This window comes from Rutilus rutilus, assembly GCF_951802725.1.
Source record: "Rutilus rutilus genome assembly, chromosome: 4".
Classification (NCBI taxonomy): domain Eukaryota; kingdom Metazoa; phylum Chordata; class Actinopteri; order Cypriniformes; family Leuciscidae; genus Rutilus; species Rutilus rutilus.
Genome location: NC_140212.1, coordinates 925,313 through 953,042, shown reverse-complemented (window position 1 = coordinate 953,042; position 27,730 = coordinate 925,313). Strand labels below are relative to the sequence as shown.

Genomic DNA, 27,730 nt, shown 5'->3' with positions numbered 1-27,730 from the left:
ATATCCCGTTTCTCTCAGACGTTTGCGGACAGAAGCTGTTGACTTTACTGAAGTACAGTAACTACACATGCCTTGTCCAAACACACACACACACACACTTGCAGTCTTTACACTCGACCACTCGTCTACTTGCAAGACGTATTCCCTCTATTCGAAAGACTACAAGTGTGTGTGGAACTTTTGATTAATCTTGCAAAAAATGCAAGTGTTTACAGAGTTTTCAATTCTTTGCATTAAAAAATAAACTTCTACATGTGTGTTCAGTAGTCGCTGTGTAACTGACAGAAAACACACATTTAAAATCGTGGTGCTTCTAATTAAGTGATAAAAATAGGCATTATACACACATTACACACACGCGCACACATTATACACACGCACATTATACACACGCGCACACACACACACCATACTCATCCTTGCACCAATAAAATGTGCAACACTTTATGTTTTTACCACCAAATTATACGTCTCTAATTATTTTAAATTACAGTGGACTGTCTTCCTCGACATCTCGCGAGTTCCCGTTTCCTTACTTAGTATTTTTGTCTTGTTTCCAGTGCAAATATCAAACTTAAATCTTAAATCAAGATCCATTTACTAAAGTAGTAAAATAACAGGAGATATTAAGTCTTGTTTTTTGGGGAAATTAATACAAATGAAGAGAGTTTTTGCTTAAAACAAGAAAAATGATCAGCCAATGTGGTCAGAAAAATAATCTCGTTTCTGTTTGAATTCACATTATTTTTCTGACCACATTGGCAGATCATTTTTCTTGTTTTAAGCAAAAACTCTCTTCATTTTTATTCATTCTCCTGGAAAACAGGACATGATATCTTATGTAATTTTACTCCTCTAGTAAATGCTTCTTGATTTAAGAATTTTCAGATATTTGCACTGGAAACAAGACAGAAACACTGAGTAAGAAGAGCATGTTTTGCAGTGTGATAGAGTGTGTGTGCAGTGGGATAGAGTGTGTGTGCAGTGGGATAGAGTGTGTGTGCAGTGGGATAGAGTGTGTGTGCAGTGGGATAGAGTGTGTGTGCAGTGGGATAGAGTGTGTGTGCAGTGGGATAGAGTGTGTGTGCAGTGGGATAGAGAGTGGGATAGAGTGTGTGTGCAGTGGGATAGAGTGTGTGTGCAGTGGGATAGAGTGTGTGTGCAGTGGGATAGAGAGTGGGATAGAGTGTGTGTGCAGTGGGATAGATGTGTGTGTGCAGTGGGATAGAGTGTGTGTGCAGTGGGATAGATGTGTGTGCAGTGGGATAGATGTGTGTGTGCAGTGGGATAGAGTGTGTGTGCAGTGGGATAGAGAGTGGGATAGAGTGTGTGTGCAGTGGGATAGAGTGTGTGTGCAGTGGGATAGAGTGTGTGTGCAGTGGGATAGAGTGTGTGTGCAGTGGGATAGAGTGTGTGTGCAGTGGGATAGAGAGTGGGATAGAGTGTGTGTGCAGTGGGATAGAGTGTGTGTGCAGTGGGATAGAGTGTGTGTGCAGTGGGATAGATGTGTGTGCAGTGGGATAGAGTGTGTGTGCAGTGGGATAGAGAGTGGGATAGAGTGTGTGTGCAGTGGGATAGAGTGTGTGTGCAGTGGGTTAGAGTGTGTGTGCAGTGGGATAGAGTGTGTGTGCAGTGGGATAGAGAGTGGGATAGAGTGTGTGTGCAGTGGGATAGAGTGTGTGTGCAGTGGGATAGATGTGTGTGCAGTGGGATAGAGTGTGTGTGCAGTGGGATAGAGTGTGTGTGCAGTGGGATAGAGAGTGGGATAGAGTGTGTGTGCAGTGGGATAGAGTGTGTGTGCAGTGGGATAGAGTGTGTGTGCAGTGGGATAGAGAGTGGGATAGAGTGTGTGTGCAGTGGGATAGAGTGTGTGTGCAGTGGGATAGAGTGTGTGTGCAGTGGGATAGAGTGTGTGTGCAGTGGGATAGAGTGTGTGTGCAGTGGGATAGAGAGTGGGATAGAGTGTGTGTGCAGTGGGATAGAGTGTGTGTGCAGTGGGATAGAGTGTGTGTGCAGTGGGATAGAGTGTGTGTGCAGTGGGATAGAGTGTGTGTGCAGTGGGATAGAGTGTGTGTGCAGTGGGATAGAGTGTGTGTGCAGTGGGATAGAGTGTGTGTGCAGTGGGATAGAGTGTGTGTGCAGTGGGATAGATGTGTGTGCAGTGGGATAGAGTGTGTGTGCAGTGGGATAGAGTGTGTGTGCAGTGGGATAGAGAGTGGGATAGAGTGTGTGTGCAGTGGGATAGAGTGTGTGTGCAGTGGGATAGAGAGTGGGATAGAGTGTGTGTGCAGTGGGATAGAGTGTGTGTGCAGTGGGATAGAGTGTGTGTGCAGTGGGATAGAGTGTGTGTGCAGTGGGATAGAGAGTGGGATAGAGTGTGTGTGCAGTGGGATAGAGTGTGTGTGCAGTGGGATAGAGTGTGTGTGCAGTGGGATAGAGTGTGTGTGCAGTGGGATAGAGTGTGTGTGCAGTGGGATAGAGTGTGTGTGCAGTGGGATAGAGTGTGTGTGCAGTGGGATAGAGTGTGTGTGCAGTGGGTTAGAGTGTGTGTGCAGTGGGATAGAGTGTGTGTGCAGTGTGATAGAGTGTGTGTTTGGTGTGCATTAAGGGCACTTTTAAGACATGGGAAAGTTTTGCACACTCTCACACACTCTGAAGTGTGTGTGTTTGAACGTGACGAGAGTCTCTCACCAGAGTCACCGGGATCACGGAGGAGATTCGGCTGTCAGTCGCGCCCCAGTCCTCCGGGCTTCCGTAGAGACCCTTCTCCAGGACATACTGACGACCGGACAACCCGGGATCCTCGAACGCAACCCAACTACAACACACACACACACACACACGGACGAGGGGTTAAACACACGACACACACAGCCCAGTCTTCATATGTTATTCAGTTCTGGTGTTGAGAAAGATTCTTGAATCGGCAAAAGTAAAATGCTTTCTGGTAGATTTTGAAAATAAATCAAATAATAAAGTTGGAAAAGTTCTTGAAAAACAGACATTGAATTACTTTGAACAAGGAGGATCTACATTTTTTATTGTTATTATTTCTCACATTTGTGTATATGTGCGTGTGTTATTGTGAGATGTTGTGTAAAGTATGTGTGAGTGAATAGATGTTGGTTTATATGTGTTGTATGGTTTGATGTGTCTTAGCAAAAAATTCAATAAATAAAGTAAAAAAGTAAAAAAAAGTAATTTACCAAATAATAGAGAGTGCCGTGATACACTCTCAGCGAAGTTCGTTTCGTTTCGTTCTGTGCTTAGGGGTGAAAGAAGTTTGAAATACGTGACCAGCGATGTGACATCATGATGAATATTAATTTATATTAATATTAATATGAATTTTGTTTTTTATCCATACTGGATTTTGACGGAGACAGAGTTGGATGAAAAAGAGCAGCATGAACATTGTGCTAAACTTCTTCTTTTGTGTTCTGAGCAACATGAGACACAGAACGATCATTTCTGGATGAATTATTCATTTAAATAATGTACAACTAGATTAATTTTTCAAGAATGCTGAAGATTATCTAACGTGAGAACAACACAGCTGCAGTTCTGGGGCAGAAACGCCTAAAGGTCATCAGACCTGCCTGTGTGTGTGCTGCATTCATGCATCTCTCTCACACACACACACACACACACACACACACACACACACACACACACACACACACACACACACACACACACACACTCTCTCTCTCTCTCACTGTCTCTCACACACACATACACACACACTCTCTCTCTCTCTCTCACACACACACACACACACACACACACACACACACACACACACACACACACACACACACACACACACTCTCTCTCTCACTGTCTCTCACACACACATACACACGCTCATACACACACACACACACTCTCTCTCTCTCTCTCACTGTCTCACACACACACACACACACACACACACACACACACACACACACACACTCACACACACACACTCACACACACACACACTCTCTCTCTCACTGTCTCTCACAAACACATATACACACACACACACTCTCTCTCTCTCTCACTGTCTGTCACACACACACACACACACACACACACACACACACACACACACACACACACACAGTCTCTCTCTCTCTCTCACTGTCTCTCTCTCACACACACACACACACACACACACACACACACACACACACACACACTCTCTCTCTCTCTCAGCCGCGTTTCCACTGTCGGGCCAGGGCCGGGCCGTGCTAGTGCGTGCCAGGGCCAGTCGCGTTTCCACTGTCACTTCCGGGGCTTGATCGGGGCTTACTCGGGGCCAACGGCCAGGATTTCTGGCCCGTCGAATACCTTGGGCCAAAGCGGGCCAGCTCGGGCTAGAGGAGTGGTTACCAACAGAGGAAGAGTTTACCGTTGGGAGACGGCAGCGCCGGATGATTCTGTCAGATTAAAGACTTAAAAATAAAATAATTTAAATCGCGTTCATGTTTGAATGCCTTCTGTTTGTGATGCAAAAGACTATGCGCGCTAGCCGTTACCATAGTAAACGCTTGAAGATACGCATAGTAAAAAATCAGACCAATCTTAAAGGCTATCACAGTCATGTTTTTATTTTATCTGTCATAGCCTACGTCTCGTCTCTTTAAACCGGACTATCTAAAAATAAAGTAACTTTTTTTTTTCGGGAGCTTCCTCTGTTTCTCTGACTGAAAATATCTGTATGGGAGTCGAGAGAGTGCTAAAGCTCCTCAGGTCGTATGGCATATATTTGTAGAAATTATCATTTTGTCTAAATGTGATGTAAATATGTCCTGTAACTAAGTTACCAGATAAAGAAACAGACGCGACTGAAAAAGTAAGTGTGTCCTCTTTCTTTTGTGAAATAGATCTAACGGTAATTTATTTCTGAGTGACTAATGTGCAATTTTTACGTAAATTAATTCATTATGATCAATGTATCACTTTTTATTGTAAACCTGTGGTAAAACATCGATGCGTGGGTTTTAAATATTCAAGAAGCTGCTAAACAAACAAACAAACAAACAAAAAAAAAGCTAGCAAACGGCCGCTTTTATCGTGTTTGTTTTCAACGCTGTTTCCAGTGATATCTGATTAGTTGTCTTATAAAACTTCCATTTGTTGGTGAAATGATGGGTTAGTGTGACGTTGTCCCAGAGAGGCGTGTTACGGGCGTGTTTTAGTGAAGCGCTGTGGAGCTTCTGGCCCGACAGTGGAAACGCAGGCCCGGTGCTATTGGCCCGAGGCTATTAGCCCGGCACGGCCCGTTTAAAGCCCTGGCCCGGCCCTGGCCCGACAGTGGAAATGCGGCTAATGTCTCTCACACAAACATACACACACACACACACACACACACACACACACACACACACACACACACACACACACACACACACACACTCTCTCTCTCTCACTGTCTCTCACACACATATACACACGCTCATATACACAAACACACACACACACACACACACACACACACACACACACACACACAGACATGCATATGCATACACACACACACACACACACACACACACACACAGTAATTACAGTGAACCGCATGGATTGTGAAATGCGCTGCACAAGCTCATACTCTCTCTCCATCTCCACCCATTTCAGATTATTTGCATAAGTGCAGTTCTTTGTTGATCTTTTTTCGCAGACAAAATGTTTCCCCCGAATGACGATCAGCCCGAGGCGTTTGAGTCACATGACCAGCCGTTGGCAGCTAATTATGCGCATAAACCTGTTCATTAGTTCTGTGGAAGCACTAGAAAAAAGTTTAATGGGATTCTGAACTCTATACTTCTTTACTCAATTGCTGTTTAATTCATAAAATGTATACACAATTACAATTACAATTACAAATGAATAGTCCATAAACTATTATAATACATAAAGTCCATAAAGTGATGGAACCCCTAAAAAGCTTCTATATATGAAGCGTGTGAAAAATGACTAAATAAGTGAATAATTAAATAAAATATACAAATGAATAAATAGATAAATAAATGTAATAATAAAGGAATAAACGACTTGATAAAATAAATAAATAAAATTAATTTTTTGTATTATTTTTTCCTCTAATGTATTATTTTTAACGTATTAACGTTTTTTTATTCTTTTTCATTTAATTTATTTACTTTAAAGAGCTGCTTTATGCACATAAAACAATAGAATAGCGAAAGCCTAATATTATATTCTGCACGTCAGCTGCGTCGCGTGAAACAGAAGTGAACGTATTGTGAGAGAGAATTCAGCATGTTTGCTTTAATAATGCCTGAAAGACTGTACAGTACAATGGTACTCAGGGTATTTAACATGCTCCTCCAAAGAATACCATGGTATTACCACTATACCAAAACTTCGGACTCGGTGTGCAAGGACCTCAACAGACCGGACATACACACTTCTGTTTTGATGATTTTAGCATCACTATTGGCTGAATAAACTATAAAGCAGACTCACACTCCTGCCAGGACCTCGATGGAGTGTGTGTGTGGGCCGTAGTGTGTGTCCGACACGTTTTCCAGCGGCTCCTGGAGGCCGATACTGACGCCTCGCTCGGAGAAGTCCAGCTCACTGAACATCTTCATATGAGGGGAAGAGAAATCCTGGAAAACAAGCCGAGTCAAAGCATTTTTACGGTCTTCTGTCGCCACTGGGGGATTGTCTCAGACGCGTTTCCTGGTATTGTGCGTCCAGAGCACACAAACACTGCAGGTGTGCGACAGAGATTGCGCAACGCATAACAAAGCCTACATTAAAAAAAAATAACACTGCTAAAAATTATGGATCATTTTATTTGGATATTTCCAGCACGGAGAAGCAACATGACTGAAGTCTTATTTACTGAAAAATGCATCAAAATGAAGTGAGTTTTTTCTGACCCCATTGGAAGATATTTGTTCTTGGTTTAAGCATAAAATTGCTTAATTAATTTTTTTCTTAATATATTAAGTCATTTTGCTTCTCCAGTAAATGTCTCTTGATTTAAGAATGTTTCCAAGGTCAAAAAACACTATAATCTCTATTGCAGCATCAGCTGTTTCCTCTCAGTGTCTGAAACGCTTCGTTCAGAGATTCAGTCTCTCTAAGCTCCGCCTCTCTGAGAGCTGCTGTGCTGTGATTGGTCAGAAAGCAAACGCTCATTATCATATCTGAATCTCAGCTCTTGATCTCAGTGATACGAACAGTGACGATGGCGTGGGTTTTACCGTATCAATCTCAGAAAACAGCGTCTTCTCCACATGAACAACACGAACCAAACTCTTCCAGTCTCAGATACACTACAGTGTTTGAGGGCGGAGCTAAGAGACGCTGCTCAGCCAATCAGGACCAGAGGCGGGCATTATGCAAATCAGTTACATAGAAGTGAATTGGCTTTTATTAGTTACATTGTGACAGGAAGTGAGACTGGAATCACTGACGACTCGTTTCGCGCAGTTGAAAATCACTTCTTTCTTTTAGGAGACAATAACTTTATATGATCTTTGAAAACTTTGAAGAGCTTTCACATTCACAAACGGCTCTACTACACACTGCATGAAAGGGAATGTTCCAAAACAAGCATATTTGTGACCCTGGACCACAAAACCAGTCACACAATGTTTTGAAATTGAGATTTATACATCATCTGAAAGCTGAATAAATAATCTTTCCATTGATGTGTGGTTTGTTAAGATAGGACAATATTTGGTCGAGATACAACTATTGAACATCTGGAATCTGAGGGTGCGAAAAAAGAAAAAAAAAATCGAAACATTGAGAAAATCTCCTTTAAAGTTGTTCATTTATGTTCACGATTGTGCTGAATTCACTCACAAAACTAAATTTTTGATATATTTACGGTAGGAAATGTACAAAATATCTTCATGGAACATGATCTTTACTGAATATCCTAATGATTTTTGGCATAAAAGAAAAATCGATAATTTCGACCCATACAATGTATTGTTGGCTATTGCCACAAATATACCCGTGTGAATCATGACTGGTTTTGTGATCCAGGGTCACATTTTATTAGTTTTAGTTAATGATAATGAACCTTTTTCTCTAGTAAAGAGACTCACCATGAAGACGGGCCTCAGCGAGAGCAGCTTCTGCCCCGTCCCGCCCCAGTCTCTCCAGTCTAAATACTCTCCTTCCTCCAGGATAAACTGGTGTCCGTCGAAACCCTCGTGCTCGTATCCAACCCACCTGAGACGAGTCGAGGAGTAAAGCATTCATCAGATGTTTAACCCTCTGGTGCTCTTCGGTCATTTTTGACTGAAAATTTTTACGTTTTGTTTTGTTTTTGTATTTTTTACTTCATTGGAATGGTATGAAACTTGGTAAAGGTTTCGGCACTTGCTGTGTGAACACACACAAAAAAATCATGGACATAATTCAAAAAGGTTTAATGATCCTGTAAACAATAGTCACACTTGTGCTCCTCACGGTCAGAAATGAGGCACTGGAAATGAACGAGACGAATCTCCTCTAGTGGAAGCATTCGGTACTGCAGCCGAACAACATCTCACTGAAGATCATTTATCAGATATCAACCTCAAATTTGGAACACGACTTGTTTAGATTTATGGCTTTGATTTTCTTGCATTTTTCAAGTAAAACGTGATTTTGAAATTATATATTTCATATAAAAATGGAAAATAGTATTTTTGTGCATTTTTTCATAACAATACACATAAAATTCTGTTACTTTTTTAAAGTTCACTTTTTAAAAACGTTTTTGACTTCATCAATAATCTGCCAAGTGTCGTGTTAATAAAGAGATCAAACTTCAGTCTGTTGCACTAAAGCATTCAAGATTTACCAGTTTAACTTTACCAGTTTAACAGGAAATGTAATGTTCAGGTCTGTGCTCAAAAAGTGAATAAATGGATTATAAATACAGTGGAAATATAATTTAGTATAAAAAAAAATCCCCTAAAAATACAAATGATTAAATAAAAAAGATTATCAAACTAAAATATAGTACATTAATTTCATTAAAAAGCATTTTTGACGCACGCGAAGAGCACCATGAGTGTATGAAAATCACAGGAGTGTTCAGGACTCACAGGCCTCCGAGGATCTTCAGTGATTCCACACCCGTCAATCCGTGATCGTCCGGGTCGGAGAAGGAAAACACGTCTCCCTGCACCTCAACACCACGGCCCTCCAGACCGGCTTTCTCATACAACACCGCCTGAAGGAGAGCGAGAGATCAAGAGCCTCTACGTTTACATGCAGCCAAATAATTTACATTTACATTTACATTTATTCATTTAGCTGACGCTTTTATCCAAAGCGACTTGCAATTGCTATATATGTCAGAGGTCGCACGCCTCTGGAGCAACTAGGGGTTAAGTGTCTTGCTCAGGGACACATTGGTGTCTCACAGTGGATTTGAACCCGGGTCTCTCACACCAAGGGCATGTGTCTTATCCATTGCGCCACACCACCCCATAATAATCCGTCAGTAACGGGATTGACGGCTCGATCGGACTGAAATGTAAATACGCCTTAATGGATCCGATTGAGCTCGATCCCAATGACATTTCGATTGGATTGAATGTGGTTTATTCCTTTTCTAATCCGATCGAGAGAACATGTGAACACTTGATCGGATTGAAAACCGAAACTGAAAGAACTGCGCATGTGCGATGATGTACAAATTGCACATATTAATGTCATATAAATGAGTTTCCTGTCCTCTGATAATCCTCCTTTCACTCAGAATCAGTCCTGGTTTCAGTCTCTCATCCACAGACGACTGTGCATTTCTGCTGTGTGATCAATATAAGCAGCGGCACAACAGTTCTTATGCTCATTATCTCCAAATTATTACCAGAAATTGATAAATATGATAAATATTGATAAATAATGAACCAATGTAGGAGAATAATTATAATGCACAAACAGCGGGAAACTCTGTATATTCGTGTGTGCATGTCAAAACATATATTCCGATTTGAAGCTTGTGACTTATAAACACGCACATCAACCCGATCACATGTTCACATGTAATCACTACAGTCAGATTCAGCAATCAGAATGAATTCAGTCCGATTGAAACACAAGTTGTGCATGCAAATGTAGCCACTGTGACGCTTGAGAAGATACTGAAACTCCAACACACCTTCACTGCCGTCGGGTTCTCTACTTTCGGGAGGCCCTGTGAAAGAAGCACATGTTAGCGGAGAAACAGCATGAAGATGTGTGTGTAACGCGAGTGTGTGTAGGCGCACCATACGCAAGGGCCTCAAAGAGCCCACGATCGGCGAGGGGAAACCCCAGTCCTCGGGAAACGGATATTCCCCGGTCTCCATCACTGCCAGCAGTCCCTGGAAACCTGGATCACTGTAAACCAACCACCTGTAGACGAGAAACCACACCTGTCAATCATCAACCGGCCAATCGCAGAGCACCGTTGGCTATGGTATATATATCTGTATACACTATCTCTCACTCTAATCTTTATTATGTTGGTGTGACAAAGTATTTTTCAAGCTACAACCTCCAAACTTGGCTCAGACCTTCAGACTGTTCTGACTCGGGTTGCTGTATGTTTCCTAACTGATCCGACTTACGATTCTCGTTAAACGGGCGATCAAAACTAAGAAAAGTCCCATAGACTTTCATTGAGGGGGTCAATACTTTTGCACAATAAGACTTTTGAGTATTTAAGCTATCTATCACTAGCAAAGCATGACCACTATCCTAGAACAACATGTTAAAACATATAAGCAATGTGTTAAATCATGCTAGCAACATGCTAATCATGCTAAAACATGAGAAAGCATGTTAGCACATTGTTAAATCATGCTAGCAACATGTTAAAACATGTCAGCAACATGCTAAATAATGTTAAACTCATGATATCAACATGTTAAATAATGCTAACAACATCCTAGAAACATGCTAATTCTTGCTGACAATGTGTTTTTAAGTTATTTATACAAGGCTTTTTATACAAGGCAGTTTTTCACAAACTTTACTCTAGTTATTATTCCCCTTTTCTAACTGAAACCAAAAGAATAAACGTTTTGCCCTTCAGTCTGAGTGGCGGATTAGTGGCTTCTGGGATTGTTTATATGGTGCTGTGTGACTAATGCCTCTGACTCAAACACCCTCATAAAGCATAACACACTTATGAATCATCAGGAATCTCATGATTATGTTTTCAAAGTGACCTTCCACAACACTGCCACTCTTTCAACTCACACATACTTACGCTTTCTAAAGAAAATCAGAGTGGTGTGAGGCAAATCATGGTAAGGTATTCTGGGTTATTTTTAGCATGCTGCTATGAGGTTGATTTCTGAGGTATTCTTTACAAAGCATCACATGCCCAGTTATTCATAGTGAAGATGTGCATGTCAAGAGCTTCAACTTGACCACACACACCCAACAACAGTGTCCAAACACACACCCCAGTAAACGTTCAAGGTCTGAGCAGGGCGTGTTTGTGAACTTACAGACCACTGTGGACTTTGATAGAGCCGGTGTTCAGAGGAAGGCCGAAACTACCCACTTCCTCAGTGATATCCACATACTCGGAGCTTCTGCCCCTGCCAGTGGGCTCGGTGAATAGCTCGATCCGGGGAGGAGTGTAGTCCTACACACACACACACACACACACACACACACAGAAAAACACAGCACTCACTCCAGTTACTTTTGACACTTCAGAATAGGCCTGCACATTTGATCACTTACACTTGAACCGATTATGAAATCGCAAAGGCTGTGATTATTAGTGATGTGCAGCTTGTCAGTGACGTACGGCTCAGTAAACGCGGCTCACGCTGAAAGCACTGAGTTTGAGTCACTTATAACGTGCATTTGAAAAAGCAAAACATGTTTCCAAACATGAGAAGCATTTATGAACCTCTTGTCCAACAAAAGACAACATTTATTAACATGCTTTTAACTCACTTCTGAAGGACAGCTGAGCTCCTCCTTCTGTGAGATGATGAGCTTCTGACACAGAATAAGGCAGTCGTGTGTTTATTAGTCATGTTTAATCAATCGAAGGGTTTCAATCTTCTGTTTAATCAGATGCAGATAGTATGGTGCCCATAGGGATTTCCTGGAATGACGTGTGTTATCGTACTCCTGCAGGGCATGTGTGGTGTGTGTGAGAGAGACGCCCTCTGGTGTTCAGATGGAGCATTTACTACAATCAGCCGCTGCACTGACAAGCTGCGCATAAAATAATCGCAACCTTCGCCAAATCGCGTACGGTTTCATTGCGATTAATTGTGCAGCGCTACTTCAGAATGTTTTTAAAGAAGATACTCTTGAGGTTTCTTACTCTGATAGCCAGGCGAACTGAGCCAATGACCATAGGGACAGATGTTTCTTCGCCCTCTTCCGCCCATTGATTGGGCAGTTCGTTAACGCTTTCCTCTTCCAGAGCGATGCATCGTCCCTCAAACCCTGGTTTCTCATACAGTATCCAACTGCAATAGGCCAAAGTGCACAATTAAATCTAAACTACTGAAAGGCACATCATCATCATCATCATCATCATCATGCACTGAGTACTTGATCTCCATCCGTATTTGCTGCTTACCATCCTCTGACCACTTTCACAGATATGACACTGGACAGTTGCAGTTGTGTAGCATCAGGTTGATCCCTGTACAACTCAAAGGACTGGCCGTTGAACTGATGGTGCTCAAATATTACAATCTGATGGAAACAAGATACATTTAATCATCCCAGCACTTTATGGACTTAACTGTCTGTATGGGGGCGCTTTGAATTACTGCCTGACTGGTACAACAAGTTAGAGTTGATGTACATATTTAAAGTATAAATGAAATTCCAAAAACTTGGCTCTTGTTATGCAAACAGAACAAGGAAAGCAGCTTCTAATATTTGGAAATCTCTGTTAGGTCATGAGTTTGAAATGTTGGCAAACCTTTGCAGGACGCCGATGGATTCCACGAACAGTTGGAATCTGAAAAATAAAACATTTGCCCTTTGTGGTTAGGAGAAAAATGCAGGTAATTGTTTTGAAAGACTGTCAAAAATATGATGTCCCAAAGATTTTACCCTTTAAACGTATTAAAACTTAGAAATACAGACATACATGAATAACATGCTGGCGTTCATTCTTCTGAGCGATTGAAGATATGAACAAATACATTTCTGGGATTTACAAAGAAAATAGATATTGGTGATGGACACATACATTTGGGAGTTCTCTCTGAGGTTTAGCTTGAGGGATTTGGGCGTCTGGAAATTGAGGTGCAGGTGGAATCGTAACGTCTTGGGTTTTCCCGTTAGCTACGTCAACAGCCGTATTCGGATCCACTAAACCAGGTATGGAGGCACTTTCTCTAGCCACCTAACCAACCAAATACACACAAACACTGAAATATGTGACATGTTTTACACTATCAGAAACACTAGCTGGGTATTTGAACGTATAAATGTGTTGTTGCTGTGGTCATGTAGTGTGATGGATGAATGAATAAATGAGGGATGGCTGACCAGTGGGTCGATGTTATTTGATGATCCAGCGGTTTCAGGCTCCTTTGGAAGAACTTTCTCCAGGAAACTAGGCAACTTGATGTCTTCAAAGGAAGGAAGAGGTGGAGGAGCGCTAGCATCTGTTTTCATAGTGACAATAGGGTCTACTGTGGTTGTTTTCAGGTCAGGCATCAGGGTTGGTCCATCAGGTTGCAGAACAACATCAGAACCAATCTGGGTAGTGCTGGGAAGTGGGGGTGTTTTAGTGTCTGTTAACATGTTGACTTGGTCAGGTGTCAGGGAAGGTCCATCATCCTTAGTAGGTTTTAAAACAACCTGGGAAGTAGTCTGGGTACCACTGGGATGTAAAAGTGCATTAGAGTCTGTTAACATAGTAACTGTGGGATCTCTCAAAGTAGTTTTGAGGTCAGGTGTCATGGTAGGTCCATCATTCTTGGTGTGTTTCAGAACAACCTGGGAACCAGTCTTGGTATCACTGGGAGGTGCATTAGTGTCAATTATCGCAGTGACTGTTTGGTCTCTTGAAGTTGTTTTGAGGTCAGGAATCATGGCAGGCACAACATCTTTGCTGGGTTTTAGAATAACCTGAGAACCATACGGGGTAGAGCGGCCATCATTCTTTGCAAGGACTTTCTCTATCATGACCTGTTCGGGTGATTCTGCAGTTGGTGCCAGCTGTGACTGTGGAGTTGACGTAGAGCCAGGAGCATCGCTGGGTGATAACAGCCCATCTGAAGGACACTCAGTGGGGCTTAAAAACTCCATGCGTCTCCCTTTGCTAGGGCTGCGGAGAAGGCTAACAATGGAGCACCTCTCCAAACGAGACTTTGTTTTCACTGGTTCTGTTTTACTTTCATCTGACTCCTCCTCTTTTTCTCCCTCTTCCTTTTCAGACTCCTCCCTTTTCCTCTGGAAGATCAGGGACCTAGTGAGGATGCTCTCACGCCCAGGTTTTGTCCACTTAGGTTTGGAGTCCTCCTTCTTGGCCTCTGTGTCTTGGCTCTTGCATACTGAACTGGGAGCTAGATCCAAAATGAATTCCCTCTTTCTCCTCAAACCAAACTGGAACTCCTCCGGATCAAAGGTTTTCTCGAAATGGTCTTCTCTGATGGCTGGAAGGACAAACGGAGGGGCTTGCGGGCGATGATGGTTGTGTTTGCGTTGGGGAAGATTAAACGGCATTGCTAGCCTTTTCACATTTGCAATGAAGTCATCTGGGTCGATTTCTCTCGATGCATCCAGGTTGGTCTTCCTCACAGATGTGCCGAGCTTAGGTTTTGGTTCTGAAATCAACTGCTTCTTCTTTATAGGACGTTGCAGATCCACATCAAGCCAGCTAGATGGAGAGTCCCGGTTCAGGGAGGAGCTTCCAGGTGCAGAAGGGATTTTTGGAAGGAGGAAGGGTTTGGGGATAAACTCCTTTTTTCTTGTGGCTGGATCTGTAGATTTGCTGGAGGGAGATGGGGATTTCTCACTGGCTGATGACAATGTGTGGGAGAGCTTCTCTTTGGTTGAGGCATCAGGAGGCAAGGTCTTTTCCTTGAATGATGATGGTGAAGCCGTATTCTTTTCATTAGTTGAGGCAGGCAAAGTGGAGGTTGTCTTATTGGTTGAGACTTGTGGTGATGTGGTATTTTTATTAGCTGAGTCTGATGGAGTTTTCTTTTCTTTGGATGAAGGAAGTGGAGTAATAGTCCCTCCATTGGTAGAGGGTAATGGGAACGAGGGTGATGCTGGTGGTAGCGATGTCCTCTCATTTTTAGTAGTCTTATCATTGGAGACTGGTGAATCGGTTGTGGCTGGAGGTGGAGCGTTTTCTTTAGTTGAAGACTTTTTATTGGTTGAGGCTGGCAAAGTGGAGGCTGTCTCAGTGGTTGAGGCTGGTGGAGGTGTAGTCTCATTATTCGTTTTAGGTGCTTCGTTAGTTAAGACTAATGGAGGTGTGGTCTTGTAATCACCTGAGTCTAATAAAGTGGTGGTCGATTTAACGGTTGATGATGGAGAAGGTGTGGTCTTTTCATTTGGTGAGCCTGATAATGTGGAGGTTATCTCGATGGTTGATTCTGGTAGAGGTGTGGTCTTTTCTTTAGCTGATGCTGTTGGAGGCGTGGTGTTTTCAATAGTTTTGGCAAGCGATGTGGAGATTGTCTCGTTAGTTGAGGCTGGTGGAGGCTTTGCCTTTTCATTAGTTGATGCTAGTGGATGCATGGTCTTTTCATCATTTGTCTTTCTTTTAGCTGAGTCTGATGGAAGTGTTATCTTTACATTGGTTGAGGCGGGTAAACTGGATATTATCTCATTAGTTGGAAGTGTGGCTTTTGGAGATGTGGTTTTCTCATTGATTGAGTCTGATGGAGTTGTGTTCTTTTCATTAGTTGAGGCAGGCAAAGTGGATGTTGTGTTATTGGTGGAGGCTTGTGGAGATGTGGTATTTTCATCAGTTGTGCTTTTATTAGCTGAGTCTGACGGAGGTGTTGTCTTTACATCAGTTGAGGCTGTTAAACTGGATATCTCATTAGTTGAGGCTGGTAAACTGGATATTATCTCCTTAGTTGAGGCTGATGGAACTGTGGGTTTTGGAGGTGTGGTTTTCTCATTGATTGAGTCTGATGGAGTTGTGTTCTTTTCATTAGTTGAGGCTGGCAAAGTGGAGGTTGTCTTATTGGTGGAGGCTTGTGGAGATGTGGTATTTTCATCAGTTGTGCTTTTATTAGCTGAGTCTGACGGAGGTGTTGTCTTTACATCAGTTGAGGCTGTTAAACTGGATATCTCATTAGTTGAGGCTGTTAAACTGGATATCTCATTAGTTGAGGCTGGTAAACTGGATATTATCTCCTTAGTTGAGGCTGGTGGAACTGTGGCTTTTGGAGGTGTGGTTTTCTCATTGATTGAGTCTGATGGAGTTGTGTTCTTTTCATTAGTTGAGGCTGGCAAAGTGGAGGTTGTCTTAGTGGTGGAGGCTTGTGGAGATGTGGTATTTTCATTAGTTGTGCTTTTATTAGCCGAGTCTGATGGAGGTGTTGTCTTTACATCAGTTGAGGCTGGTAAACTGGATTTCTCATTAGTTGAGGCTGGTAAACTGGATATTATCTCATTAGTTGAGGCTGGTGGAAGTGTGGCTTTTGGAGGTGTGGTTTTCTCATTGATTGAGTCTGATGGAGTTGTGTTCTTTTCATTAGTTGAGGCTGGCAAAGTGGAGGTTGTCTTAGTGGTGGAGGCTTGTGGAGATATGGTATTTTCATTAGTTGTGCTTTTATTAGCAGAGTCTGATAGAGGTGTTGTCTTTACATCAGTTGAGGCTGGTAAACTGGATATCTCATTAGTTGAGGCGGGTGGAAGTGTGGCTTTTGGAGGTGTGGTTTTCTCATTGATTGAGTCTGATAGAGTTGTGTTCTTTTCATTAGTTGAGGCTGGTGGAGGCACAGTGTTGTCATTAGTTGAGGCAGGCAAAGTGGAGGTTGTCTCACTGGTTGAGGCTTGTGGTGATGTGGTCTTTTCATTAGCTGAGTCTGATGAAGTTGTGTCCTTTTCATTAGGCAAAACTAAAGTTGTGCTCTTGTCATTACTTGAGGCTGTTGAACTGGAGACCATCTCATTTGTTGATGCTGGTTTAGAGGTAATCTTTTCACCGGCCTGGCCAGACTGCTCGATAGATGCTTCACTGGCTGTGGATGACGATGAAGTGTGCTTCTTTTTCACAGAGCGCAGAGATAGATTCTCATTATTGGTTGGTATTACAGGAAAAGTATTATCAGACAACTGATCTTCTGTCTCTGCAGAGTTTATGTCTCCATTTACTATGGATGTAATTTCTGTACTAGTGGTTTTACTCTTGGTTTTGTCTGTGCCTCTGTCTTTAGCTTCAGTGCTGGTCTTTTGATGTTGTTGTAAGTCCCTTTTACTGGAAGCTTCTCGGCTCTCTGATTGGCTCTGTGGCCTGTCTCTTTTGGGACCGCCTCTCTCCGTATGTGGAATTTGAGGTGAAATTATAGTGTCCGCTTTATCATTTTGTTTTTTTACCAGTGCAGGGTTCGGTGTTGCCAGTGCCTTACTTGTAGAAGCATCTTTATCTTTAGTCTGATCGTACAATTCAGTAGAAGAGTTTTTCTCTGTATTCTGGGTTTCTTTACCCTGACTGGTTTCCATAATTGTCACGTCTTCTTGTTTAATCTCTTTGGGCTTTACGGCTAAGCTGTCCTTTGATTTACCTTGTTTAGTTGTCTTCGCTGTAATTTCACCTTGTATATTTTGCTCGGTTGGCTTTGATGTTTTGACTTCATAGCGGTGTTTGTGTGGCTCAGTTGTTTTCAGTTGTTCGGTTGCTTCTGTACTCTGATTGTTGCCTTTTTCTTTACTCTTATGGTTTGGCTTTGATGGTCTTTGTGCCTCGTCTGATCTTGGGTCATTTTCAGGGGTATTTTTCGCTTCACGCACACACGTAGTGGTGTCTTTCTCAGGTAAGACCAACATATCTCTCTCACTCTCTCTGTTCCGCATGGGATCTTTCCTAGAAGATGCATTGCTGCTATTGGCTGGCACAAAGAAGTCTTTAGAGTTGGCCGCTTTCAGGTCCTCCGGGGATGGTGGTTTCTCTTCATTTGTCACAGATGGATCCAGTTTCCCTGACTCTCTAAACAATGTGTTTACAATCGTGTCTCTGTTCTTCCGCCCCTCTCCTTCTGAGCTCTCTTGAACAGGCTGCTTTTTGTTGCTGTTTTTCTGTTGCTCTTCAGTTTTTGAGTCAATGCCTGTCCGCTCTATATTCACTTCATTCGAGCTGTTCTCCGTCTCCTCCGCATCCATGCTTTTCATTTCTTTGAGACCTTCTGTGTCCATATCTGAAGACTTTTGTAACCTCTTTGAGTCAGTGTTTGATGTTGCCTTCGTGCTTTGCATTATATCCAACTTTGGAGGAACTTTAGGCGTTTTGCTCGCAACCTCATCACCAGAAGTGCTTTTCACATACTGGTCTGTGGTCTTTGCAACGTCTCCCGCATCTTTAAGAGGTTTTGGGGCTGTGTTGCTCTTGTTGTCCTTGACCTCCTGTTCACCTTGACCCATTTCTTGTTCGTTCTTGCTGGTGGGGCTGAGCGGTTCTTTGCTTCGTCGTTTCTTAGATCGCGAGCCCGTCCGTCTTTGAGATTTCACCGGCGGGCTCTCGTCAATAGGAGATGAAACTGTCGGTGCAGAACAGCTCGCTTTATCCAACTCTTTATTCCCAATGCTCGAGTCACTAGTGCTCTCTGACGATGCAGGTTTGCTTTGTGTTGCATTGTGGGATTTGGAGTCTGTTTGATCAATGGGTTTGGGTTCTCCGCTGGCATTTGCTGTAGATTTTTCAAAACTTCCAGAACGAGATGCTTCATTACGACCAGCTGTTTTAAAATGTCCTTCGTTCAATGCATGACCAGACACTCCGGACGACAACGTTAACTTCTCTTCTCCCCTCAGTCCTGCGGTGAAATTCATTGCTCTCTCTTTAACCGTTTGTTTCGGAGGAGCAGAACTGGATCGCTTTCCATCATCTTCTTTGAGTCGAAAAGCCACATTTCGAGCTGGAGAAATATCCAGATGGCGCAGGTTTGTGGAGCTAATGACAGCTTTGGTCGCTCCTCTTTCAAACAGACTGATTTTGTCTGCGATTCGTCCCTTTTGATGACCGGACTTCACATTAGTGCCGTCCACTCTGTCCTCTGGACATCTGTAAAATAACAAACAATAAAAGTCAAACGGGTAAAAAAAGGTTCAAGTGCTTTTGACATCTCTATGACGTTTAGCATCCACTCCCTTCATTAGCTGTTTACTCATTGTGTCTTTCTTTCCTCGTTCTCTATCTTTCTTGTTTCTCCTCCTTTGTTCTTTATATCTTTGAAGCAAACCACAAACCCAAAACTGCATGACTTCCCGCTCTTCAGCACATTTGCATTTGCTTTTATAGAAAGTGGCTAACAAAAACACGTGCTTTCAAGACATTATTTCAAAAATTGCAATGATTATTAGATAATTCAAAGCATGTTTTACTTCTCACTTCCCTTTTCCCTACTTTGAAAGTGAATGAGTTTGCTTCAAAAAAGCATTAAAAAAGACTCTTGCGCAATATTCAAGCCTAAAGTATTATGGTAGATTTGTGTGAGGATGAGATTTGCGAGCTGCAACAGAGAGAAAGACTAAGTTATTAGTAAATAACAGTAAATCAGTAATAAATGGTACCATAAGTTGGTCCGTTCCTCCCAAAACTATCATGTGCAGGAGTCACGTGGACTGTGTTTAAAACAATCACTGATCAAAATAACCCAAACATCTTGAATGAACATCATAATATATCTTGTTTTCAGCCAAATAAATGAATCATAGAGTTTTTTGAATGACGTGAGAGTGAGTAATTTATTTTTAATGTTTAGGTGAACTTCTTTTAGGAGTAGAAAAGCACAAATCTAGAAAAACTGGCATTTAACTATGCAAGCACTTAATTGTTATGAAAATGGCTCTTTTCAATGCAGAAAGCGCTTTGAACAAGGCCAGGAACATTAACCAACAGGAATTACAAGAACCTGAGATATTTCACAACATGACGCATGGTGTTTTGTCATGATTATCTCTGAGAAAGTTTTCCCACGTTTAGTTAAAGTTTCATTTTAAACATAAACTGGTAACACTTTACAATAAGGTTCATTAGTTAACTAGCATGAATTGCACTTATACGGCATTTATTAAACTTTATTAAAATCTTGCTAACATTAGTTAATGCACTGTGAACTAACATGAACAAACAATGAACAGCTGGATTTTTATTAACTAACATTAAAAAAGGTGAACAAATAAAGTTAAAAATGTATTGCTCATGGTTAGTTCATGTTAGTTAATACATTAATGTTAACTAATGAACCTTATTGTAAAGTGTTCACAGATCAAATAAACACAAAAGGGCTTTCAAAAGTATACTGTGTTTGTTATATTTCTGTAAGCAAATCAGCAAAACAAACAAACTGGTTAAACAGGTACATTTACCTTGCTTTCTCATCAGATCTCGGCCATTTAGGATCCGTAGAGCTTTTAAGCGTCACTTGAGGATCTTCATTTGAGACCAGCAGCTTTTTAGCAAAGATCTTCTCGCTGTGAGACACTTTGATACTCCTGCGTTTGGATTCGGCGCTTTCCGTCATCCTCACCACGGGTTCCTCGTCCATGTCTGATTCAGTGACGGGTGAGCTCGGGGAATCAGCCTTGTCCTCGCTCAGGTGTGTTTCCACCCATTCTGCTCGGACTAAATCCTCACGGCTACCTGAGTTTGGCTCTTCTGAACCGGTGCATTCCTGAACGTTGTTTTCCGCCTCCTCAAAAACTGAGTCAGCACATGCCGACTGTGGGCTGGTTGCCAAACTGGTTGCTACAGGACTATCAGGCTGAGGATTGGTTGGTGATTTAGTTTTAGCCCCGCCCACATCTCCATGAGAGCTCCGCCTCCTCCTTCCAGATCTCCTGCGTCCCATTTCCTCTGTGTTATCTTGATCAGAGAAGTCAGGTGTTGGTCTGCTTCTGTTACCCTCAAACGACTGACTGCGTTTGCTTCTTTTTACAGCGGTCTCGCTGTTTTCACTTCTGCTTTGCTCTTGGCACACCTGGGTTCTCGGATGTTTGGCATTCCGGCTCGGGGAAGGGCTTTTCTCTGCTGGAACGGTTTCCTCTACTGCAGGACTGTGTTTCTCATGTGCACCAGCAGTTCCTGTGTTGTCCTCTTCAGACGCCTCCTCTCGCTGTGTTTCGGAGTCGGGATCATCTCCGCTCAGAGCCGGGCCGCTCCAACCCCACGCCAACCAGCTCCCGATGCGACTGAGCACCCCTGGGCTGCGCTCCTGTGGACTCTCAGCCTGCAAACACACATGCAAAATCATGAGGGATTGATCTGTAACACACTTAATGTTGTTTTCAGGCTCCACTAGAACAAGTTTTCATGATTAAATATTGATTATTTTCCTCATAATCTCCATTGTTGCGGCTCCTCTCTTCCCAGTCTGTCAGTAACGCTCTGTTTACTTCCTGTCTCTATGAAGCCCCTCCTTCTGAACAGCACACTGTGCTCTGATTGGTCAGCTGGAGCAGTGTGTTGTGATTGGTCGAGCCCTTCGAGTGTGTTTGGGAAATGTCCCGCCCCTTACCATAACCGCCAGTTTAACACACTACTAACTAACTCAACCAGGCCCCGCCCCTTTATTCTGCGCATGAATTATTATAATGAGGAATATTGTGACGTGTTCGTTCCCGGGAGAAACTCAAGACTACAGTGGAGGCGTTTCAGGAGTTCAGAAACACTGATATAGAGAAGAACTGGAGCTTTTTCACGATCAGACAGCAACATTAAAAGCATTAAATCAAAAAGACTAAGATATTGTCCAATTTATTTTTCAAATAAATGTTTCACTCAGTATGTTTATCATGTAATTTATAATGAAAAATTGTAATGCATTAAAAAAAAATTCCACAAGAAAAACCCACTATTATATTCCAATGCTCAAAGATTTGATGTTCAAAAAATATATAAACATATTGTTTTACATATTATTTATAATAATATTATATAAACATAATATTTATAATAGTATAATACATATATAAATAGTACACAATATTTAATTTACATCTGTTAAAATATTTGAAAACAGAACACATGGATTATCAATTGAAAAGTCTGACAGAATCTGTTAAACACCTCATGCTTAAATCAAAAGTCAAAATAGCACATTATGAAGGTTTATTAACAGTAAAAAAAAGAAGGAATTATCATCACTGCCATCAAAGATTCATTTGACACATTTTGAAGGAGACCCATGTATTGTTATACAGACACAGCTAATATATTGGATTTAGTTTGGATTCCAATGACATTTTTCTGCAACTTTATCCAAAGGCAGTTCATGACTTTTTGTCTAATAAACTAAAGCAAAGTGTGCCAGAGAGTTTTCCTCTCTCTCCACAGAAGTACAGTCAGTCTGAGAGAACACAGCGAACACGGAACGTTCTGTCAATGTTCTCTCAAAGTAATGAACAAAGCATTCTTCCAGTGACGATATAGAACGTTCGTTCAAAGTTATCTAATGCTCTCAGAACGTTAGAACGAAAACATCATTCATGGTACGTTTTATTTCTTTTTTAAATGTTTCTCCTTGTTTTGAGAACATCGTTCTTATAATGTTTGAAGAATGATACAATGGAATGTTCTGTCAGTCAACATTCACACATAACCAAGAAAATGCGTTTTTAAAACATTTAAAAACAGAGAACATTCAGAAGTAACGTTTTCATAACTTAATGCGAACGTCACTTAGAATAGCCTATAGGCTACTTTTGTTACCTAACACAGGATTTGGAGGAAAAAAAATTTTAAACGGAGAAAAATATGATTAATAAAGAAACGGGGAAAGTTTTCATATTCATCATCAAATCTCACACAGTCATTGTGCTGATGTTCAGAACTCACTGTCCGGATCGGCGGCGCGCGGAACACCCAGAGAAGCGCGTCTTTCGTCCCGCCAGCGAGAGTCGTGAAATGATCCAGCCCTGCGGCTCAATGAATCCAGATCGATAAAAGCGATCAGGGATGAACGTCCGGATCAATAAAAGAACGCTTGAGGATCGTTTATTATTCGTGATCTGCAGGGCGCGCGCAGGAGCTCTTCTGTGACGCGCGCGCGCGGGGAGAGACGGAGACAGGATTGAGTTTCAGAGGATCAGATGAACCCAATCCAACACAATGAACAAGAGAACAGTCACAGAACACTTCAGTTTTCCAACCTCCCAAAGTGCGTTTAACACAGTGATGCTCACAGCTGCTCTCATGCTATTCGTTTTATAAACGTATTTAAAATATGAAGCTGAAAGCTGTTTTCATGATCATGCATAGGCCTATTTTTATTTGTATGTGCAGCAAATTATCTCCTTAAAGTATTTTGTAAACTTTTTTAAAAGTGACTTTAGGCTCTCCTAGCAGCTTTCTTCCAAGGTTAGTTATTGATAACAAAACCTAGAGAGAACGTTCCTGGAATGTTATTAAAATAACATTAGGGGAACCTTCCCATTTCCAATGGAGACGTTTTTTCTAAGCACAATAATCAAGATATTTAGGCCAAATCCGTTTATTTTTAAACAACTAACAGTAGGAAAGTCCAATACTCACAGAGTTGAAAGTGTCAGAGATGAATCATATCAGAATGCACTGATGCTGGAGTCTCGCGTAAAGAAGAAAGAGAAAGCTAACGTTTGCTCTAATTATTTACCTGCTTCTACACGCACGTCACACCCACACCTGTCCTGCTCGTGCACAGACCTGTTCACTTCACGCGATCTGGAGCCATTCTGACCATGCGTTCAGTCAAGTGTGTAAACACCGAGGAACTCACCATGATCCAGCGTTGTGTTCGGCGCTCGCGTTCACCTGTGAGGATCCATCGGTCGAGCTGTGGCAGGAACGGGTGGGTCGAGAACAAAGGACACGACAGGTATCAGAACACGACAGGTATATCGACTGTTGTGCAACGGCTTCAGTCTAACAAACACACGCTGAATTATTCATGCACTCGAGGCCAACACACACACCCACGGTTAGACTCTGGCCTCTAACACTTTAATGAGCCGAGAGGGTTCAGGAAAACACACGAAACGAGTCTAAGCATACGCAGACACACACACACACACACACACACACACGTCTGAGGGAACATGCTTTGACTGTATGTTATGGGTTTATGGGTCACTAACCCGGGGCTAGTTGTAACACACTTGTTTTAAATACTTCCACACATGCATGGCGAAACTGAGTGTATTTAGGAGGTTAGTTGTCATATCAACACTATATTGAGAAAAAAAATGCGCCAAAATTCACTCATCTTTGGAAGATATCACTGAACATTTATTTAACCATAGCAAAAGTAAAGTTCTTACTTATGTTTATTTTTCATCTGCTTTTTGTGTTTATTTAAAATTAGACGAATCTGATATTATTTTAATCTTATATCTGTTATTTAACAGTTGAGACAGTTCTTTAATGCTTCGCTAACCAGAGGAAGACTAACATTAATGCTGCAGGAATGGCTGTTTTAACATTTTCTCAATGCATGTACAGTTACAGTTGAAGAGAGGAACATTCATGCAAGCGTATAATAACTTAGTTTCCGTAGTTTGACTCAACTGTACGCCTGAAGCCGCTCACTCTGGTCTCTGGGAGTGTTTTGTAATGCCTGCCGTGACTCACTTTAACCACACATATTCGGTTCCTGCTCTCTGCAATGGAATCCAGATGGCAGAGCAGATTCTCCATGTGTAACCAGCAAACACTCGCCATCCTGAGCAGCGGAAAACACTGAAGTACACCCAGAATACCCTAGCAACCGCATATCAACAGCCTAGCAACCGCACAGCATCACCCTAGCAACCACCTCAAGTACCCCAGCAACCGCACAGCATCACCCTAGCAACCACCTCAAGTACCCCAGCAACTGCATAGCAACACCCTAGCAACCACCTCAAGTACCCTAGCAACTGCCTAGCAACCACCTCAAGTACCCTAGCAACTGCATAGCAACACCCTAGCAATCACCCTGGGTACCATGGCAACCGCATATCAACACCATTGCAACCACCCAGAATACCCTAGCAACCGCATAGCAACAACTTAGTAACCACCCCAAGTTTTTAAAACTACTAAAGCAAAACTTAAAATATTTTAAACTGAAAACCTTCAAACTTTTAAAACTATATCTAAATATATCTATCTATTCAAAATTCTGCCTTAAACTAAAACTATTTCAAACTTAAAACCTTCACACTTCAATTATAAAACTACTTCAAACTTAAAAAAAATGTCTGACTACTTCTAACTTCCTGGTCCGGCTTTCTCAAGCCAAAACACTGCGTTCACATGCGATCCACGTCATGTCATTTATACTGAAGTTTGTTTTACTGAAGCATTAATATTCAGTCTGAATCTGTCCAATCAGAGCAGCGTGTTTGTAGTAATACAGTGGGGTTTATCCTTCACTGATGGCCGGGTCATGTGTCTGAGAGCCTGAGAGAGTTTTACTGTAGCGCCTCCTGCTGGAGGAACAACATCATCACGTGTTGTGTTGTTGTTTGTGTGTAAGTTTTATGTCAAGCAAAAAGAAATATGGTGTTATTTTAGTATAATTTAATATACTGTTATATGATTTAGTAACATTTGAATGAGCTTTTCTTTTTATATTTTCAGTTTTCTTTTTTCTTTTAGTTTGCGTTTAAATTTGTCATGTGGTTTTGTCATTTATTTTTGTTTTATTAATGTTTATTAATATTTCTATTTATTTTTCTATAATATTTCTATTTAGCTGTTTTTTTTAGTAACTCTACTACTTCAACCAAAACTTATTTAATTTAAGGTAGTTAAATCAACATGTCCAATTTTAAGATTTGCAGTGTTTAGATATTTTTCAGCTTTATTTATGTAGCTCCGGCTGCTTTGTGTGTGTGTGTGTGTGTGTGTGTGTAAAAGGCAGAACCTGTTCCTCAGGAAAGCTGTGAGTCAGTGTGTCTCCAGAAGGAACACTGACTGTGATTAACTCTAATAACACAGAACCACATTCACTGCTCCTGAGCAAAGCATTCTGGGAGATCTGAGAGCGAGTGTCTCACACACACATCTATAATAAAGCAACATTACTGTAATGGCAGAGCGAGGACACTTCACTTCTCGGAGGAGAGAGAGAGGACGTTGCCATGAAGACGAGAAGAACACAACAGAACGTTTATAAACACACACACACACACACACACACACACACACACACACACACACACACACACACACACACACACACACACACACACATCATCCTCAGAACACACACACATCATCCTCAGAACACACACACATCATCCTCAGAACACACACACACACACACACACACACACACACACACACACACACACACACACACACACACACATCATCCTCAGAACACACACATCATCCTCAGAACACACACACATCATCCTCAGAACACAACACACACACACACACACACACACACACACACACACACACACACACACACACACACACACACACATGGGCGCCGTATAGGGGGGGAAAGTTAGGACAATTCCAAGGGCCCCTGACTGACAGGGGCCCCAACAAATGAGTAAAAACGAATTAAAAAATATATATTATATTATACACTATATAAATCATCATCATTAAGTATATTTCAAATAATTACACATTGAATGATGTCTTTGATTTTACTTATTTTGGCAATAAAAGTTAAATATCCCCATTGATCAAAAAGTAAACTTTCATTTTGACCGACCACCCCCCTGTATCTGCATGAAATGGTTTGGTCCTGCGTTAGCGTGCGCGGTGTTTGTGTTTAGTTGCAGTTGCAGACAGTCGATGCGATGCGCCAGAAACACAGACCACAATGTTTCATAGTAAAAGAAAATCTGGTTTTCAAAAAAGGAAAGAGAGAAAAGAGAGAGGAAAGACAAAAGAAAGGGTGTCAATCTGTAACCCAGTTTTTCACCAAGAAAGGTGGGTAGCCTTTAGTCAGTGAGTGGTATTAACCTGTTGTCCATAGTGAAATAAGCTAGCTAGCTACAGGCTAGTGTTAGCCTACATTTCATCAACATTTAATCAGTGCAGGGAAACGTTTAGCAAGATATTCATATTAAATCATTGTCCCTGCCCCTTTTAGCAGACTTAACAACAGATGAGTCAGCAGCACCCCAGTCTCCCCATAACTATCCCTCCCTGTCCCAGTGAAGAAGGTGAGCAACACTGTGTTAATGACTTAGCATCATTCCAGGGAGTCTGAGTGGGGTTCTCTGACTGTCTCTCTTGCTCTTTTTACCATAACAAAAAAGAAAATTAAAATTTATTAATGACAGAAATCAAACACAAATTATTTTCTCACATAATGACCATTATGACATAAAACAACAACAACCTCCTGTCTGTACTGGGTCATGCAGTTAGAAACAATGAGTAGCTTACCTCAACCTGCGTGTGTTACAGACAATATTTAAATAATCCAGTTTGATGCGTTCATTTAGACTGAATTTTGGCCGTTAAATGACATCTATAGATACAGACTTTATTATTCCCATCATTCCAAACCTCAAAATTGAGGCTATTGATTTAGTGATCACTTGATCTGTTTTGTAGCACTATAATAACCCTGATGTGGAAATTCTGTTTTACACGTCAGCT

At 41.7% G+C, this 27,730-nt stretch overlaps 1 protein-coding gene across 1 annotated transcript in view; it reads right to left on the bottom strand.

Annotated features, from left to right (window-relative positions):
- crybg1b (crystallin beta-gamma domain containing 1b) overlaps window positions 1-24,251 on the bottom strand; it is a 32,700-nt gene extending 8,449 nt beyond the window's left edge. The window contains exons 1-14 of the mRNA XM_084407481.1: window positions 23,892-24,251; window positions 20,506-21,365; window positions 13,498-19,198; window positions 13,196-13,351; window positions 12,923-12,961; window positions 12,572-12,690; window positions 12,311-12,458; window positions 11,472-11,611; window positions 10,242-10,368; window positions 10,133-10,168; window positions 9,072-9,199; window positions 8,082-8,208; window positions 6,478-6,623; window positions 2,692-2,818 (exon numbers count right to left, since the gene is read on the bottom strand). Of these exons, the coding sequence (XP_084263607.1) occupies window positions 2,692-2,818; window positions 6,478-6,623; window positions 8,082-8,208; window positions 9,072-9,199; window positions 10,133-10,168; window positions 10,242-10,368; window positions 11,472-11,611; window positions 12,311-12,458; window positions 12,572-12,690; window positions 12,923-12,961; window positions 13,196-13,351; window positions 13,498-19,198; window positions 20,506-21,365; window positions 23,892-23,894 (7,857 nt within the window). The 5' untranslated portion in view covers window positions 23,895-24,251. The remainder of the gene's footprint in view (window positions 1-2,691; window positions 2,819-6,477; window positions 6,624-8,081; window positions 8,209-9,071; window positions 9,200-10,132; window positions 10,169-10,241; window positions 10,369-11,471; window positions 11,612-12,310; window positions 12,459-12,571; window positions 12,691-12,922; window positions 12,962-13,195; window positions 13,352-13,497; window positions 19,199-20,505; window positions 21,366-23,891) is intronic.
- Between the last annotated feature and the right edge of the window lie 3,479 nt (window positions 24,252-27,730).